At 36.8% G+C, this 18,722-nt stretch overlaps 2 protein-coding genes and 1 pseudogene across 2 annotated transcripts; 2 read left to right on the plus strand and 1 right to left on the minus strand.

Moving 5' to 3' along the window:
• The first annotated feature begins 1,290 nt into the window (after positions 1-1,290).
• LOC143582774 (small ribosomal subunit protein uS12y-like) lies at positions 1,291-3,747 on the plus strand. The gene is made up of 4 exons (XM_077065266.1): positions 1,291-1,329; positions 3,138-3,214; positions 3,291-3,417; positions 3,499-3,747. The coding sequence occupies exons 1-4, from the start codon at positions 1,291-1,293 to the stop codon at positions 3,637-3,639; spliced, it is 384 nt and encodes a 127-aa protein (XP_076921381.1). The 3' UTR covers positions 3,640-3,747.
• Positions 3,748-4,104: 357 nt separating this feature from the next.
• LOC143582776 (uncharacterized) lies at positions 4,105-6,820 on the plus strand. The gene is made up of 3 exons (XM_077065268.1): positions 4,105-4,344; positions 5,208-5,334; positions 5,402-6,820. Exons 2-3 carry the CDS (start codon positions 5,250-5,252, stop codon positions 6,358-6,360), a joined length of 1,044 nt encoding a protein of 347 aa, XP_076921383.1. The 5' UTR covers positions 4,105-4,344; positions 5,208-5,249; the 3' UTR covers positions 6,361-6,820.
• An 8,974-nt stretch (positions 6,821-15,794) lies between these two features.
• LOC143582765 (pentatricopeptide repeat-containing protein At3g09650, chloroplastic pseudogene) lies at positions 15,795-18,215 on the minus strand (annotated as a pseudogene).
• Positions 18,216-18,722: the final 507 nt, after the last annotated feature.

Consider the following 18,722-nt stretch of genomic DNA (forward strand, 5'->3'; position numbering starts at 1 on the left):
TGTGTACAAACCAATTGTTCTACTTCTTAGACAGTCGTGTTTTCTGGGAATGGCCTTCACACACCAATTATCCTCAACAGTTTGTCTTGAGATGTGCAGCGTACAAGGGCAAGTGGGTTTCATTTCCCTTTTTTTTACCTTCAACTTTTCCTGACTTGACACATTTGACCCCTCACCAGCAACCAAATTAGGATTGGTCTCCAAACAAATCACCCTAAACCTTAAAGGATCATTCTTCTTGATATACAAATCTCTTCTAGCATGAATAGCATAACTCTTAACCATTTCATTCAATGTTTCCTTTAATGGTATTAACTGACCAACATAAAATGGACACTCATCATCATTATTCCTTTCCTTACCCTTGAACTTTCTTAGCATACTATTCAAGACACTCAAGCGCTCATCATCAGAGTTCTCATAGGTATCCATGCAAGAATTTAAACCATCATCATCACTAATATGATCAGCTGCTGCTTCTACCACATCAAAATCTACAATAGCTTTATACAACCTCATGTCAACTTCTACATCCTCCAAGGGTGTTTGAAAGGCAGCCGTATACTCAGGATCACTTTCATCTGATCGATCACTATCATAACTGTCATCATCTTCCTCACTAGAACTATTTTCAGCACTCTCTTCATCAACACTTTCACCACCCACTTCATCAACACTTTCACCACCCACTTCATGGACACTTTGACCACTCACTTCATGAACACTTTCAAAACCAAAACCAGGTACAAATCCAGAATCATAGACCACAATTTCAGTACCACTAGTCCTGCCATGTTATACAAAAATCTCAACAATGTGAGTACCTATACCATCACTACCTCTAATCATATCACAAACATCTTGAAAATGATAATCTTCAACCAACGGATTTAAACCCAAGTCCAAACTAATATGCGGATGTTTGTAATGAAAACAACAAGCTGTACCACAACCATATTGTAACTTACAAAGTATTCAAAGCAACAAACTTTTACAAAATTCAGAAACTTGAACTTTATCAACGTAAGTGATCTTCCCCATTTCGTATCTTCGCTGCCCCTCGGTAGCGAAATACCCTCCATGGAAAAGTTTTATGGTGAACGCATGTGAATAATTTTCACCTATAACAACATTCAACCCGTTAACAACACACAAGTAAATAAAACAAAAATTTTGAACACACGGTAACACCTTACCATATAGGTCGTACGAGTCACAATACTCATTGTCCGACCTAATAGAATACGAGGTCGACATTGCGATGTGTGCAGGTGACGTTTGATTGTAACGATGATCGGAAAAATTAGGGGTTCAATGTTCGAACGGTTGGTTTGTATTTGGCCGTTTGGGAAAAAAAGCCCTAAATCAGGGGTTTTATTGAATCAGGGGTGTATAAATAGGTAAAAGACTAAATTACCCTTCGACATTAACGGTCAACGACGGGTCAACTGACGGTAGGAGTCAGAGTAACCAGCCGGAGAAACACAGGGGCCCAAACTTCGCAAAATCTTTTTCAGGGGTAAACCCATCAAATGTGGATATAAACCAGGGAGATAAAATGCAGATTTCTCTAAAATATATGAACTAAAATCACCAAACGGCCCAAAACTGTGAGCTTCTACTGGGAGTAGAGGTGCACAAAAAACCCGAACCCGAAACCGGACCCAAAATAAATACCCGGAACCGGTTTTTTTAATACCCGGGTTTTTAATACCCGAACCCGTACCCGACCCTACCCGTAGGGTACGGATAGGGTATGTATTTTGGCACTAAAACCCGAACCCGAACTCGAACCGGACCCGATTTGTACCCGATAATACCCGAAAACCCGATTTGTACCCGGTAATACCCGAACCCGGAACCGGGGTTTTTCAATACCCGAAACCGGGTATTTCAAATACCCAATGTATACCCGAAAAATACCTTAAAAATACCCAAAAAATACCTCTAAAAAGTGTAAACTTTAAAAAAATCCAATCTATACCAAAAAAATACCGGAAAAAAACCCGAAAAACCCCGTAAATAGGGTTTTTCCAATATCCGATAATAGGGTATTCAAATACCCGGTTTTAGAATACCCGTTTCTATACCCGACCCAAACCCGATGCATAGGGTATGGTTTTTAGAGACAATACCCGACCCGAACCCGACCCGACTATTACCAATACCCGATCATACCGAACCCGGTTCTATACCCGAACCCGAGTATTTAAAAAACCCGATTTGTGCACCTCTAACAGGTAGACCGAAAAGAAACCCAAACCAGGCTCATTCATTCAACCATGTCACATGTAGAAACTACAAAACCACAAAATCGGTGGCGGCGGCGTTAAAGACAGAGTTAGGGTTTGTTACTTGCAGCTTCTACTACAGGCAAACATGGGGTACGTATGGATCTAATCATATTCTTGTTTAACTGGTGCTTAATTCTTGTGTTTAATATTTATGCATACGTGATCATTAGTTGATATAATGTGTTCTGGATGATATACAGTATGAAGTAGCAGGTAAAATAAATCACTTGGATATTTGTTATTCTAGTTTTTTTTTTTAATATTTAGATCTTGATGATTCATGGGTGATGAATGCCATTATTTTTTTGTCAAGATTCTTCTTTAATGAAAAAATTATTTTATGCTAAGGGTCAAGTAGTTTTTATGTTTTGTAGATTAAACATTGTTGAGTTCAGTTGAATTGTGTCATTTGTTGCATACGGCACTTAGATTTTAGCCTTAATATGACTTTTTTGATTTTGTAATTTTCATTCCAGATGCCCTGTAGTTTATGAAACTGATGAAATTAAATGTGTTAAGTGTTGGTTTATTTAGTCTTCATCGGTTTAGACTTTAGAGGTCTTCGTTATATTTCTGCGATGGCTTAACATTAGTTTATAAGTCTGCATAAAGGGGATTTGAAGCTCATAATAGCGATGTCGTTTTAGATATTTAGGCAGAGGTTTTTAACAACACAGTAGCAATGGGAATGAAGTAGGAAAAAGTCAAAAGTGTTCTTATTATCCTGACAATTGGTGTTTTATGTGCTGCTGCTTATTAGTTCATAAACCTGTAAAATTGGAATCTGTAGTTGTTATTCTGTATTTAATTTCGTATTTTTTTTTTAACTTATATCAATGTTAGAAATCTCACCTTGGTAACGAGTGGAAGAAGCCATTTGCCGGCTCTTCTCACGCCAAAGGCATCGTCCTTGAAAAGATGTAACCAAACACTCCCTATTTCTGTTTCCAATTTCCATCTTCAAAAAATTTACAATTTATTCATTACGTCTTGCAGTGGTATTGAAGCCAAACAGCCCAACTCTGCTATCCGAAAGTGCGCTAGAGTCCAGTTGATCAAGAACGGAAAGAAGATTGCAGCTTTTGTTCCCAACGATGGTTGCTTAAACTACATCGAAGAAAACGTCAGTGTTCTCTTTCTATTTATTTAAACAGATAAGACTTAATGGTTCATTAGCTGATTCGTAGTTTTATTTTTGTTGCAGGATGAAGTGTTGATTGCAGGATTCGGAAGGAAAGGGCATGCTGTGGGAGATATTCCCGGAGTGAGGTTTAAGGTTGTGAAGGTTTCTGGCGTCTCTCTTTTGGCTCTTTTTAAGGAAAAGAAAGAGAAGCCAAGATCTTAAGTTTATCTTGCTAGTTATTTATCTATTCAAGACATCAAATGTTACTGTTTTTTGTTTAATTTTGTTTCAATTGTTACTCAGTTTTTTATTATCTATTTTTACTTATGTATCACTCAAGTCTTCAAGATAAGTAATTGGTTGATTTGGGTAGTATTTATTTGCTTGATTTGTTACTTTGAGCCAAAATTTTGTTTTTTCTAATATCCATAAAACTAAATTATCAGACATCAGGTCATTGCAATTTCATTTCTTTTTACTTCAAAATCAGTAATTTTCATCTAATTTGGCCTGTTTTATTTTTGTCAAATTTACTTAAATTTAACAAAAATGATCATTTTTTACATGATTGTAACATGATGCAAGTGTAAGGGAGATGATTATAATATTTTTTATATTTAATTTGAATTGAAGATACTAATAAGGCATAAGGTGTATTAATATGAAAGGGCAAAAGCACAAAGGTACCACAAAATAAAGGCCTATTCTTTAGGTGACCGAACATGAATGTGAATCTTCCATTATCCGACCAAAATAGTAAGATGTTTATGTTCATAATGTAGATGAAGAGTAAGGTCCCAATCCTCCGGCATTTGGAATTAAATAAAACATAAAGAAAGACGTCGGAGGGAGGTGTAAACCATCTGTTAATCGTCTTTCAACGTCTTCTGCACAATCATCAATAACCTTATAATCACTTCCGATCAGGTGATTGTTGATGCCTATTATTACCTACAATGCAACGTTATTACGTACATTATTATTTCATTTGCTAGGATAAATTTCGTTACTTGAATAAGAATAGTATATTAAGAAAATGGGTCGGTTTGAATCGGTTTTCGGCTCAAACTGAATAGAAATCAAGTTTTGATTTTTGGTTTTCGGAAAACTGTTTCGTTTTGGTTTTTTCGGTTTTCCGTACAGGGTCGATTTGGGTATGGGTATTGCTATTATTGTAAATTTGGGCTTGAAATGTTTAGATTTGAAAGAAATTGGCACAAAATGATATATCTAGATGTAAAAACTTTTTGTCTATATTTTGTGCATTTGCTATTATTGTATATTAATGAAGTTGGACACGGGGTAGGGTCCGGTACAAATAAAAGTAACATACTGAACATACAGATAACTAGAGTAATTACAGTTTTGAACAGGGTAATTATATTATAAAAAAATTATATAGTGTAATAATAATTACTCTAGTACTAACATAATTACTCTAATTATTTGTATACCTCTCACGACAAAGTCATTTGTATTTGATCCAAACCCGGTTGGACATAATGCTTTTGGCACAAGATAATGAGTTTGATCCATAAATCCAATAGGAAAACATTGACAAAAGTTAGGCGCGGTCCGGTTTTGTAGTTTGGTTTAGTTATGGAGCCAGACATAACTGAAACTGAACCGTAAATTTTGGTTTCCAAAGAAAACAAAACAGAAACTAGTTTGGGCTGGTTTATTGGTTTTCTCTATTTCAAAATGAATTTCATATATTATAATACATGCTTAATCAATTGTATAACTTGACATAAACTGATAATCATTAAAGTGATTTTATGTTGATACAGGTTTGGTGAGCCAGCAGAAGCAGTTGATACTCTGATAAAACAATGGAGAAAACAGACAACAATAACAACACCGAGCACGAGACGCGCAGAAGCTTTTCATGGGATGGAGCCTTTTTAGCCAGTGATGGTATGCAATAATATACAAATTATATATTTCATTTCATTTTTATAACATCACTTTGTTTTTTATGCAGGTTTTCTTGCTGCTGAGGAGTTGTCAAACATGATCGAAGGAGGCGAGTTACAAAAAATCGAAGAGATTGAAAGCATGGAAGCTAAATTGTTCCAAGAAATTAAATCTTCAACTAAAAAATCTAATGTAACAAGTTCTAGCATCAATATATCACCCAAAAAGAATTCTCAAGCGAAAAAGGTAACCGGTGCGACTGGTCCCCACAAGGTTGCACCGATCAAGACACCGCCGAAAATGACTTCCAAAACTGAAACAAACAAAGCCGAATCCCTCTCGAAAACACTACCAGCGATCAGAACTAAGGCTAAAGTGGGGTCGGTTAATAATACTAGTACTCGTGTATCAAGGACATTGCCTGCTAGTCCGGTTAGTCCAAGGTCACCACCAGGTTCATCATCTTCAGCATTTGGTGTCGGTCAACGGTCAAGAGTGAGCAGTAGTGCTCCTCGTAGATACTCGGTGATTAATGAGAAACCATCAACAATCAATGCAAGAAGAAACGACGACCAGAAAGCTAGCAAACGTGGAGTCAGTTTACTGCCCAGAACACTGTCAACCATGAGCTTAAAGATTAAACCGACGAATGTTAATTCTCATTCACCCTCACCTTCAAGTTCAACAACTCCACGGCTGTCGGAATCATCATCGAGAGGCGTTAAAAGTTCTATTAATGTTCCTCAAATATCTAAACCGGCTTTGAAAAACCAACCTGCTAAACAGCCCGCAAAAACCGCTGCAACAACTAATACAGGATTAAAACCAAATTCTCCGAAAGCTACAAATCCTAAGAAACAATCAAGTCCGAAACCAAAAGCGTCTGCTCTGGAAAATATCTTTATAATATCTCCTGAACTTCTGGACCTACAAGGTAAGATAAGAGCCTTGAAGGTGGAGATTGACATACACAAGAAAGACAGATTCAACAAAAAGTCGGGTGCTGTAAGAGTGGAAGTAACTTGATGACTCCATTTGGAGTTGTTCATGATTTCATGTAATAATCTTGACAAACAATGAAAAGTTGAAACGTGTCAAACTGTCAGTTTTTCTTCAACATTGTTCGTATGTAGTGTCAACGTTTGTTTAGATTCGGGTTTTGACACAATAATCAATGATCTAAGTATGCGGCATCATAAATCAAATTACTTAAATTAATGTCTTGAATTGGTTTATAAACACAATAATCGGTTAGGAATGAATGGTTGGCGAAACTGATCTTTAAGAACCTTATTTGAACAAGATATGATGACAATATGTCTAATCATTAACTAGATAACATATGTGGAAACATTCTGCGAACCAAACGGTCCCTAAGCTTTCCTTATGCCACAAGGTTATCTTACCTATTTCTATGCAAAAACCATATATAATGTTCTCGGTTATTCCAAGTGTTCCTCGAATCTTCGATACCATTCTATGATCTTTCATAAATCTTTCAAGCCATTCTTTAAGGATACAACTATGCCAAAAGTTGTAGACTTCTCTTATGGCTTAAAATTTTTCGGAATACAAGTATAAACGATCAAAATTTAGATGCATCATGACACGACTTCCTTTTCTAGTTCTTTTTCAATAGCCATAATCATGTTTCCTCTTATGGTTATTTGTAAGCTAATTGAGAAAATTTTATGTGCTTTTCTTTATCAGCGACCCGATTAGTTAGTCAGAGTCCGTGTTCTCGAGTCTTATGTCTATCAAACACACCTCTTATAAAATAAGTTATAAGAGGAATCCACATTATAAGAGGTTTTTTCAACCTCTGCTTATGCAACATTGCATATAAACTTTTCGCTCTTCAAGTACAGGAATCAAACCTTCCTTAAACTTGACCCGACTCATTTGTTATATACATGACTAATAAACACATAACACTGCAAGATCTCTTGCTTACCTGTCAAGAGTCCACCTACAAAAACACGGATAGCGTGTCTAAGTATCTTAACAGTGAAGGATCCACATTAAAAGCCATAAATATCCACATGCAACATCACACAGCCATACACAATACACATAACGTTAACATCCAACATCTCTATCCAAAGATAGAAATAAAAACCATAACTTCCAAAAACATGTCTATTTTCTTAAACGATAACGATCAAAAGTTTAACATCAAGCGATGCCAGATTCAACAGTACTTACTAATGCGCATAAAAAATCTTTATAAGCCGGTAAAACATAAGTTAATCGGCATCAAACTATCAATAGTCAAAAGTCATATATGTTTACCAACTTCACTACCTATTAAAACAGCAGTTTCTTCTTCGCCGAAATCACCTTCTTCTTTTTGCCAGCTGCGTTTTTTTTCCTGAGCGTTGGACAGAAGTTAAGCTGGTAACAAACAAGAGCCGGCCCAAAAATGCTAAATTTCCCACAGCTACTAAATGCAGCCTCTGCATCACATTTTCTCTCAAACACCAACTTCACACACTTTATCTTCCTGAACACTCGAGACTCTGATTCTCGTAGAGCTCCAAAACACCCATATATCTCATGCAGCTTCTTCACGGATGGCACAGAAGCCAAACTTTTAAACCTAAAAGTCAATGAAGTTACAGAGTTCTCTTTATTTGGTTTCGTGCTAGATTCAGATTCGGTTACAGTCATCATATCGGTTTCAATAGTTTCTGGTTGGTTAGAAATTAAACCAACTTCCTTATCATTCTTATCTTTTCCTAATCGATAATTATTAAAATCTGATGTGAATTTAACCAGTGAGTCAAGATTAGAATAACCTTCGGTCGGGTTTATGGCGGCCTGGTATATCTGTGATATAAATTCACCCGCAGTTTGAGTTTGACTTCCATCGCCCGACTTAGATTCAATCGCTTTCCTTTTCCTGCCTCCTTTTTTCGGCTTATACTCCACATCCGACACGCTTCTGTTACCATCCGACATCAAATCCGACACGCGTCTCACTTTCTTACGTGGCCTGCCACGACGAGCCTTCAGTTTCCCTTCATCATCACCTAAAACCTGACTTCCTCGAAGCTGATGATACCCTTTCCACTTATTAAAAGCCGATAAATGACCTTCAACCGTCAAAACATCTAATCGCTTAACCCCCAACGGGTCTCTAGCCAAATCTAGCAAAACCTCAACGGTTTTCTCCGGATCGAAATCCAAACCACTAGATTCTTTTTTAACAAATTCAACATCATTTGCCTTATTAAAACAATGCTGGCTTAAATCCACAACAAGGCCTTATTTGCCCCAAATGCAACTTCATTATTTAACCGCATACGACTTCTGAAATCATTAGCAACTTTATGATCAGACCCCATTACAAACCCCTTATTTATAAACTAAACTAAAACAACACCATCCACACGATGATCATTAGGGTTTTGTGACGATTGATCAACAGAATGTTGTTTAATTACACAATCAACACACAATTCCTAACATTAATTCATCATGCAATCTACAAAACAACAAGAAGCAAAATACACGCATGGGAAACTAGTAATTATTTAAAGAATAAAGAGTGTGTGCGATGAATGTATATATATCAGAATTATGATAAAGAGATAGATCGGAGGTGTATATGTGTGTACCGTATGTATGTGTTGGTCGGGAGAAGCGGCGGTGAGTGTAGTGTTACACTTTTACGTCTGATAACGTAGCGAACGAGGTGACTGGTTTTTGTTAAATTGTTTTATTATTATTTACACGAAGACAGCCTCAGGAATAACTGTAGTACATATCCACGTGTTCAGATCAGGGTAAAGGATGAAAACATGTTTGAAAACCTTCAACTACATGGTATGGGCCTTTGGCCTAGTCCACATCATCTACTTTTTTTTTAATGGCCAACTAAGTAACGCCGGGTATTCTGTACGTGGCCCAATTGGCAAAAGGTAGCCCGAGCCGGCCACTAGTTCGGACGGACGAAGCCCCTAGCGGTCCACCTGTTGAGGGATTCACCGGATAAAACCCGACCCCCACGCCCACCAAACGGCACGCCAGGGTCATCCCTCATATCTCCCATATAAGTTGGTGATAGTGAGGTTTAATCCCCCTACCTCTCACTTGTAAAGTGAGTACTCTACCATTGAGCCACAACCAACTTATCCACATCATCTACTTTTCAGTTTTTACACACTCACTTTTTTTTAATTAACTTACCCAAACAATTTTAATTAACTTATCCACATCATCCACTTCTCAGTTTTTACACACTCACTCTTTTTTTAATTAACTTACCCAAACAATTTTGATATTCTTCGAATAATAATATAATTTATTTAATTAAAAAAACCCAAAATAAGAAAACTATTAATTATTTACCCAATTTAACTAGTTGTGATGAACAACATGAAAAATACGTATATTAGACATAAAAACGAGTGTTAGATAATATCTAACACACAATAAATCCGTCACTTGGTTTATCACATCAAGACGACTTTTTTTCTTTGGTTCAAGCATAGGCAGTGACGGATTCATGAATTTTAACCAGTGGATGCCAAAAATGGCCGACGTTAAATTGGTCAAGTCAAAACGGGCAAACATAAATTCATTAGGTCAAAGGAAATTACATTAATTTAGCCACGTATCTTAATGCAAGCAACAAACTTCATCAAAACATAATAAACAAAATATATTGTACAATTGACGAAAACCTTTGTATAGTTGGCATAGCTCAAAGCTGTTACTTTACCAGTAAAAGAAATTTCAAAGTTAAATAGCTTAGAATTATAAAAAAAGAAATGATATTTTGAATACTCTCATATTTTGGTCTAATTTTCATAACGGTCTAATTAAACACAAGAATTTATCACTGTATTAATAACTAATTGATGAAGTGGTCAAACAATTTAATAATACGGGTTTAATTGATATTTTGTGAAAACAAAATTAAACTTGCATTTGTTGGGCTCAAAAAGTTGTATTTGGGGCACTAGAAACAACAAGAAACTTATAGAAGTATTTGAACTTAATATATTAGAAACTTATAGAAGAAAATACTAATTTGAGTGGGTGCTTATGCTCCCTCTGACAAAACACTGAATCCGCCCCTGAGCATAGGAGAAAACATGTGGGCTTGGAGTGGGAGAAGTGGTGCGAGTTTAATTTCGTTAATTTTTCTATTTAAGCAATTTGTAAAGGCTTGCTTGATGTATGTTCATTTTCTTTGTTTGTGCGCTCGGGCTTTTTGCGGTTTTTAAGTTGTCCATTTTTCTTATTTTATAATATTGGGCCTTTTTCAAAAATAAATAAATAAATCCACCACTTGTGGTCTAGTGGTAAGAAGCTTAGGATCTTTAGTGGATACCCAAGGTCAATCTTTGTTACTTTTGGTGGATTATGACAATGAAGAGTTTAAGCTAGGCCTTGTGCAAGAAGGTGGTGGATGGTAGTGGTGGGTGGTTGATATGGGTTTGAAGAAAAATGTATGTAAAGATTATGGGACTTTAATAGGTTTGGGCGGAAAATGATGGTGGTGGACGGTGGTGGACTATGGTGGTGGTAGTTGATATGGGTATGAAGAAAGATTCAATATTTGGACATAAAATGCATGGAAAGATTATGGGTTTGATGTAAAGATCCAAAGTGGTACCCATGTCAAAATTCCTCATGACATTTATGGAATAATGGAAATTGAAAGGGCTCTTATGGAAAATATCCCAAATTAAATGCCTTTAAACATCTCTTATCATGTAGTGTAAATTTACCTGTTTTCAACTGAAAAATTGATCCCGGCTTCCTCCGTTTACGGTTTTTTCAATGTGTATTTTTGTCCGCCGCCTTTGACATCTTCGTCCAAGCTTCGCCACTTTCTTGTCCTAAAAGATTAAAGACTTGTTAACTTGTTAGTAACTTGTGTAGATTTTTAATTTAAAAATAATATATAAATATACACTCCTAAAGTTCTAAACCTAAAGTCATACTTATATACGACTTATGCTCGTTAGAACCCGCTATTATATTTTTACTGGATGTTATGATTTGCTTCTATAGTTTTTTATTTCAGGTATGTTATGAATTTGTGATTTTTTGTTTCATATATGCTAAGGATTGTGGTTTTTTGTTTCAAATATGCTATGGATTTTGTATTAACTAGACTTTTATGCTTGTTTTGAAAATTTTGTTTTCATTACACACGTATTATTCATTGTATGTTTAAACATGTCCATTAACAGGTTAACATGTTACTAAACAGGTTCATGTTCGTGGTTGAAAAAATGACACGATTAGTTATCGTGTCATGTTCGTGATTAGCATAACATGTTATCGTGTTTTATCATATCGTATTTATCATGTCGTATCTAAGATCATATGACAACGGTAAGTTCATCCCTTGACTATAGGTCCCATCCTCCTATTTAAATACAACAAATGATTTCTTTTTAGAAGGCCCACCATCAACTATTATCATACAACAACATTTTTAACATACTGAGAACAAATTTTTCGTCATGAAAGTTTACTTTAGTTATTGGAATCAAATATGGTGTTTGGAATCTAATACTGAGAACGAATATAACGTTTCTTCAAGAGTGTAACTTATTAACTTTTCATTTTCACATTAAAAGCAATCTTAAAAACCTTATTTCTTTTTTAAAATGTTAATAAGTTATAAGTTAGTGAAAATAAGCAAGGGCAAACACCCACTAGATTTTAATGTTGTTTTAATATACTTATATTATTTTTGTATATGTTTTTGTTTACAACGATCCGCGACTAGCAAAACCCTAACTTAGTTTTTGTATGCCAGATTAACGTTCTTTTGCTAGAGAACTCACACTTTTGGTCGGAAAACTCAATATTTTGGACGGAAACCTCTTTGTAACCTTATATCGGACATTTATAAACATTATTATAGTAAAAGCCCTTGTTATAGACGTCGCCGGAACCATAAAACCGTCGTCGGAGTCAATTGGTGGTGAGATAGTCGTAGGTGGTGATGTTCAAGTTGAGTTTTCCAACGAAAAATGTGAGTTTTCCTGCAAAAAATGTTTTTGTGGCGACATGCAACTAACTACATTAGATTTCTGTTAGTCGTGGATTGTTGTAAATAAATACACTTTTAGTTAGGACCGTCCAACTGTTAGGGAAATTTCTCAAAATATTTCAAGTGAAGAGAGAGATTCCCAAAATAGTTCAAAAGTTTTTTAAATTCCCAAAATAGTCCATCAAAATCATCTTCGTCATGACATTTGTATTCGTGCAGATAGATTTCGATAACCAGTGAAGTATTGACACGTGTAAAGGTGACGACATTTTTTAGTTGAAATCTGTCTTCCTCGTTAATTTTCAATCCAAAACCATCCTCTCAAAAACAATGGTTTTTCAATGAAATCTGTCTGGCCCGTGAGTTTTCAAAAAAAGATGATATTCGGGTTATATTGAAATTCATCTCCTTGGATGCATTTCAAGTGAATTTAATCTTCTCCGATGAATTTCATAAAAGTTTGAAAAAAACGATAATTTTCCAGTGAATTTAGTCTACTCGGATGATTTTCAAAAAAGTTTTAAAAAAGTGATAATTTCCAAATGAATTTAATCTCCTCAGATGATTTTCATAAAAGTTTTAAAAATCCGATAAATTGGGTATGAAGAAAGATTGAAACTTTGCTCATCAAGAAAGTGGTTGCGAGGGTTAAATGGCAAGTGTTAAGAATGTGGTGGATGGTGGTGGTGGGTGGTGGTGGTTGGTATGGGTATGCAGAAAGATTTAATCTTTGGTTGAGTATCAAGTGTCAAGAAGGTGGTGGATGGTGGTGGTGGGTGGTTGATATGAGTTTGAAGAAAAATTTATGTAACGATAATGGGACTTTAATAGGTTTGGGCGGAAAATGGTGGTGGTGGACGGTGGTGGACTATGGTGGTGGTAGTTGATATGGGTATGAAGAAAGATTCAATATTTGGACATAAAATGCATGGAAAGATTATGGGTTTGATGTAAAGATTCAATCTTTAGAGTAAAATGCATAGAAAGATTATGGTGGTGGTGTGGTGGTTAGTGGTGGAGTTTGAAAAATGTTAGAACAAACCAATACTTCCGAAAACGATGAGTTTCATTTAAAAACCATCGAATACCTTATATTTGTAACAAAATTCATCTCATCTGACATCTATTCATTCTACGCAATAAAAAGATGACTTTCATCTAAAAAACCATCGAATTGCATAGATTTGTAACAAAATTCATCTATTCTGACAACTCTTCTTTCTATGCAAATAAAGATGAATTTAATCTGAAATGCGTCCGAGGAGATGAATTTCAAAAACGTGGAAAACCATGAGTTTTGAAAACTCACGGGCCAGATAAATTTCATAGGAAAACCATGGTTTATGTGGATATGATTTTGGATTGAAAAGTATCGGGGAAGACAGATTTCAATGTAAATCTCACGTCACCTTTACACGTGTCAACATCTGGCTGGTTAACGAAATCTCACGTCACGAATCCAAATGTGTCGCCGGAGATTATTTTGCAAGAACTATTTTGTATTTGAAAATTTTTAGACTATTTTTATTTTTGGAATTTTCCCCAAATGTTAAGTTGAAGCTTTTATTTGATTAAAATTATAATAATTTAAAAAGCAATGTTACCAATGTTAAAGATTCGTATAAATCCGGCTTTTATATATATCCCCATAACCAAAAGCGAATGACTAATGGACGGAGAATCGCTGGTTGCAAAGAATCAAAAACCCACTTCCATGTGAGTTCATCATCTCTTTACACTTGGATTTCACTTTGATTTAGTTTCTCTGTAACTATGTCTTTCTTTGATTTGTGTTATGTCAGGGCTGTTAGACGGTCAAAAGCATGGTACATAATTTATCTTGTATCAATTCTTGTGTTGTACAATCCCTTGGTCCAGATTCTTCGACTAAAGTATCAAGGAAGAACAGAAACCCCTTTTGAAACCCAGGGGTTTTTGATCCGTACATCTGTTATTGCCTTTGTTGTTGCTGGGTTAACGTTGCCGCTTGTTATTGATGATTATTTATCAAGCAGTAGCACCACAAGGAAACGGTTATCGCCCGAGGCCTGTCGGGTTATAAAGAATGTGTATTTTGTTGCAGGTTTTGTTGCTTGCTCATCTGTCTGTGGTGCTGATACTGCTTATAGACTAGATTGGATCATGTTGGAATTGCTTGTGGTTTTTTAAGTTGTGTGACAAAGATTATTATTGCTAGTAGTTAGTTTTATGATATATGTGTATTTCTGTGTGTAATGAATTTAGTACCTCAATTCTGTTTAAACGAAATAAACTTTATATATATATATGTTGCAGTATGACATTTCTTAAGCTATTTCCACAATTTAAAACCAAAATTTTCGAGTTATCTATATCTCGGTTTAATCAGCGTTTCACAAAACTGACTGACTGGGTTAACCGCTAGCAGTCTGATGTCATGTGACCGAACTGGTGCTTGGTCGGGTTCGTGATTAAACCAATAAATCATTTTTCTTACAATAATGGATAGCATGAAGAAAGTTGATAGTGGTTGGTGTATGGTCTAGTCGTTGACCGATAGGGCTGTTCAAAAAGCCCGCGGCTCGCTTGAAACTCACTCGAAAATAGCTCGAAAAAAGCTCGGCTAGAAAAAGCACGATTCTAAATGAGCTCAACTCGATTTCTAAACGAGCCGAGCTCGAGAGATCGGCTCGGGGCTCGGCCTTAGCTCGGCTCGTTTAGATTAAACCCTAAATTTTAATATCCATATATAATAATATCATACCACGAAATAAATAAATAAAACTTATATATATATATATATATTATGCTACTACCTAAAACCTTATAAAAGAATAAATAATTTAAAACATATAAAGTTATAAATTCTCTAGTTTATAAATTTTTTATAATATGTATGTTAAAATTGTAATTGTAAAATATAAAATTAAATAAATAATAAATAAAAAATTGAAGGAGCCCGGCTCGACGAGCTTGAGCTCGATTTTTCAGCTCGATAAAGAAAACGAGTCGAGCTCGAGCCAGCTTGATTAAGTTCTAGCTCGAGCTCGGGCACACTCTGGCTCGACTCGACACGGCTCGTTTACAGCCCTATTGACTGGTAAGGAAAGATCAGTTGATGAAGAAATGCAACTAGCTGTATAAATAGAACGGTCAAGGGATACTTGGTAGTCGATCGATTGTGTTACACTTGAACAAATGAACAAAGCAAGATAATAGAAAACTTCCCATGGATGAAGAGTAAGAAGGATATGTGCAACTATACAAGATTCATGGTTGATGCACATATTGATCATAGATCTGCATGGTAAAGCTTGGAAAGTGTTGAGCATGCTAAACAATTAAATTTGAAGTATGGAAAACTTTGGTTCATCCATAGTACTTGTTTTTTATTCAACACAACCTTTATACGTTTCAATGTTTCATCATACAATTGTAACAATTCTATGACTAATTAATACACTTCTCTATATATACTATAAACCGATTTTGTATATAATCATACAACAAATACCCCAAAGTCGATATACAAATACCGATTCATATATTAAATCGCGTATTCATCATCTTCAACTCCTTCACCTTCAAGCCTCCACTCGCTTCCATAATAAGAATTCGGCAAACCGAGCCAAAACTTAAAGGCTTCCGCAGCTCTTTTCCTCTCAACTCTTCTATCTTGCCTTGCTCTTGAAGCATGTTTACTTGTAAACATTCTTGAATGCATCTCTACATAGATTCTAGTATACTTGGTCTTATTTGGTGCTATCCCTAATTCCTCCATAAAAGCCACTATTTCCAAAGCTTTCTTAAAGAATGCAGCCCTCACACATATATCCGCTAAAGTATCCAACAACCCTTCATCCGGCTTCAAGACGGGAACCTTTGAATCGGGTTTAGAAATCTTAATCTCGTCGCCTATTATTAAACCACACCGTTCTTTAATCTCGTTCCAAAGCAATAACGCTTCACCCGGCTTTCTTGCTAATGCTATACAACTAGCAAGACTACCATATGTAGCTACATCCGGATACATCCCTTTCTTTTTCATTTTTTCAATTAGATCCTTTACGGGATCAAGCATACCCGCTCGGCTATAAGCTTCGATTAACATGTTCCAAGCGACTAAATCCACTTTCACTCGCGGGTCTTTTTCCATTTCGTTAAAAACATCATGGGCTAGCTTCGGTTGGCCCAACACTGAAAAGGCTTTCATGAGGGTAGTGTAGCTTATCTTTGTGGGAGCAATGCCTCTAGCTCTCATTTCATTGAAAAACTGAAGCGCTCCCGCGCAATCATCGATTAATATGCACCCGTCGATTAACGTGTTGTACGATACCGCATCAGGTTCAATTCCCGCATTGATCATTTCCTTAATCGTCTCCCTCGCGTTATCCAACTTAAGTTGTTGACAATAACCTTTTAACAAGATATTGTAAGTTATCCGATTTGCTTGAATTCCGGATACTGTCATTTCGTTTAAAACTTGTCGGGCCTTTTCCATTGACCCGACATTGACCAGTGCAGAAACGACCGTCGTGTACGAAACATGGTCCGGATGACTAGAGCTATCTTCTTGGTTTCTCATTGCTTCAAGCATCCTCACGGTGTCTTTAATCCGACCCGCTTTCATGTACCCCTTCATTAACGTCGTGTACATTCTAGTATTCGGTTGGAACACTTTCTGCAACAATGGCGGTTCGTAATCACTCGGGTAATTAATATTCGGAAGTAATTTCGCAAACACTTCACTTTCGTTTTCACTCAACGATTCCCGCGAATTCACTTCCCTTAAAATCTTACAAAGATCCCGCCTTCCTTCCCTCATCGCCTGCACAATCGTCTCCGCAGTTTCCAAATCACCAAACCCGATATAACTCGCCACCAACGACTGCAACGTCGTCATACACAACGGTATCTCCCGTTCAAGAATCCGCTCCACCACAAACACAAGCAAGTCCTTCCTCTCAATCCTCGCACAAAGCTTAATTATAACATTATAACTCAACACATCCGGCTCACACCCGCTCTCAAACATCTCATCAAACAATTTCCCAAACTTGCCGGTCCACCCCAAATTCGCGCAGGCGTTCAAAACCGCATTATAAGCGGCCGTATCCGGCCGCGAATTTGCCACGAGGGTCGGGTCTGAAAACCGTTTGATTGTCCGGGTGACCTGGCTAAACAACTTAACCGCCTCTTTCGGGCCGTCATCGCCCGAATTAGCGAGGCGGCTAACGACGGCACTCCACGCCTTGACATGGGGTAAATAACCGGACCTTAACATGGACTTGAGGATGGAGTTGGCGTAAAGGGTGTCACCGGACTTGGCGGCGGCGACGGCGAGGAGGCCAAGGGAGTTGGAGTCAAGGCGGTGGAGCTGGCGTTCATGGCGGAGGCGGTGGATGATGGATTGGGCTCGTGTTAAAGCAGTGGGTGTGTTTTGGTAGGATAATTGGCAGATTAATCTGCTTAAGCAAGTGGGGTTTGGTAAGTGAGGTGATTGGGTGTAAGCAAGCCAGGCGTCTTCGGTTTTTCTTTGCCGGAGGAGGTTAAGAAGGGTATTATCGGGATTTTGACGGTGGTTTGTGCTGGTGGAAGTGGTGGTGATGGGGGTGGAGTTGGTGGTGGATTTGATACGAGATGGGTTTATGGTGGGGTGGGGGTGGGCCCAGTGGGGGTGGCGGTGGTGGTGAGGTTGGGAGAAGGTTGTGGTGGTGGACGGTGGTGGTGGTGGTGATGGTGGGGGTATAACGGTCATTACGGCGGGAGATTAATTTAATAATTTGGGTGAGGGGATAAGGTACGGAGAAGATGGGGGAGTATTTGAGTGGAGAAAGGAAAGTACAACATATTGTGCAGGATGTGCCACGTTGGTTACTTATTGTCCTCTTGTTTTTCATGTATTATTTGTGGATGATATAAGCTAAATACAGTATTTTGGCATCTAAATCAAATCAATATAAGTTTTTTAATTCACAATTTAGATCGGTAACGGGTAAATTCCTCGCCTGATTGTCTTCATTCATCGAGTACGGAATTTTGGGTACTAGGCTAACACGTCTCGAAAGAAAAACTCATACATCAGTTACCCCTGAACCGAAGACCATCCTCACGAGGAAATCCACCATATGTGATAAATGTCTTGTCCCAATCTAAAACTTCGATTTTATCACATGAGATTTGAATTCAAAACCTCCCATTTTAATGACATTTTTGGGTGTCTCCGTCAAATAAGTATAAGCATGCACTGCTAACATTTTTTTTAATAAGTTTAAGTGATTAAATAAATCCAAACAGTTAAAGATTACAAAGTTACAAACACAGTTAAATTTGTTCACAAATGGGCTGCTAAAGTTACTTATTATGTATAGTTAGAAAGTTTTTTTTT

Source organism: Bidens hawaiensis, unplaced genomic scaffold, assembly GCF_021521415.1.
Source record: "Bidens hawaiensis isolate Kalapana, Puna unplaced genomic scaffold, B.hawaiensis_p1.1 tig00031945_1, whole genome shotgun sequence".
Classification (NCBI taxonomy): domain Eukaryota; kingdom Viridiplantae; phylum Streptophyta; class Magnoliopsida; order Asterales; family Asteraceae; genus Bidens; species Bidens hawaiensis.

Coding starts and splice junctions, on each gene's coding strand:
- LOC143582774 (XM_077065266.1), top strand. CDS start 1,291: ATGATCGGAAAAATTAGGGGTTCAATGTTCGAACGGTTG. Junction 1,330..3,137: donor GTTCAATGTTCGAACGGTTG/GTTTGTATTTGG, acceptor TATCAATGTTAG/AAATCTCACCTTGGTAACGA. Junction 3,418..3,498: donor TAAACTACATCGAAGAAAAC/GTCAGTGTTCTC, acceptor TTTTTGTTGCAG/GATGAAGTGTTGATTGCAGG.
- LOC143582776 (XM_077065268.1), top strand. CDS start 5,250: ATGGAGAAAACAGACAACAATAACAACACCGAGCACGAGACGCGCAGA. Junction 5,335..5,401: donor AGCCTTTTTAGCCAGTGATG/GTATGCAATAAT, acceptor TTTTTTATGCAG/GTTTTCTTGCTGCTGAGGAG.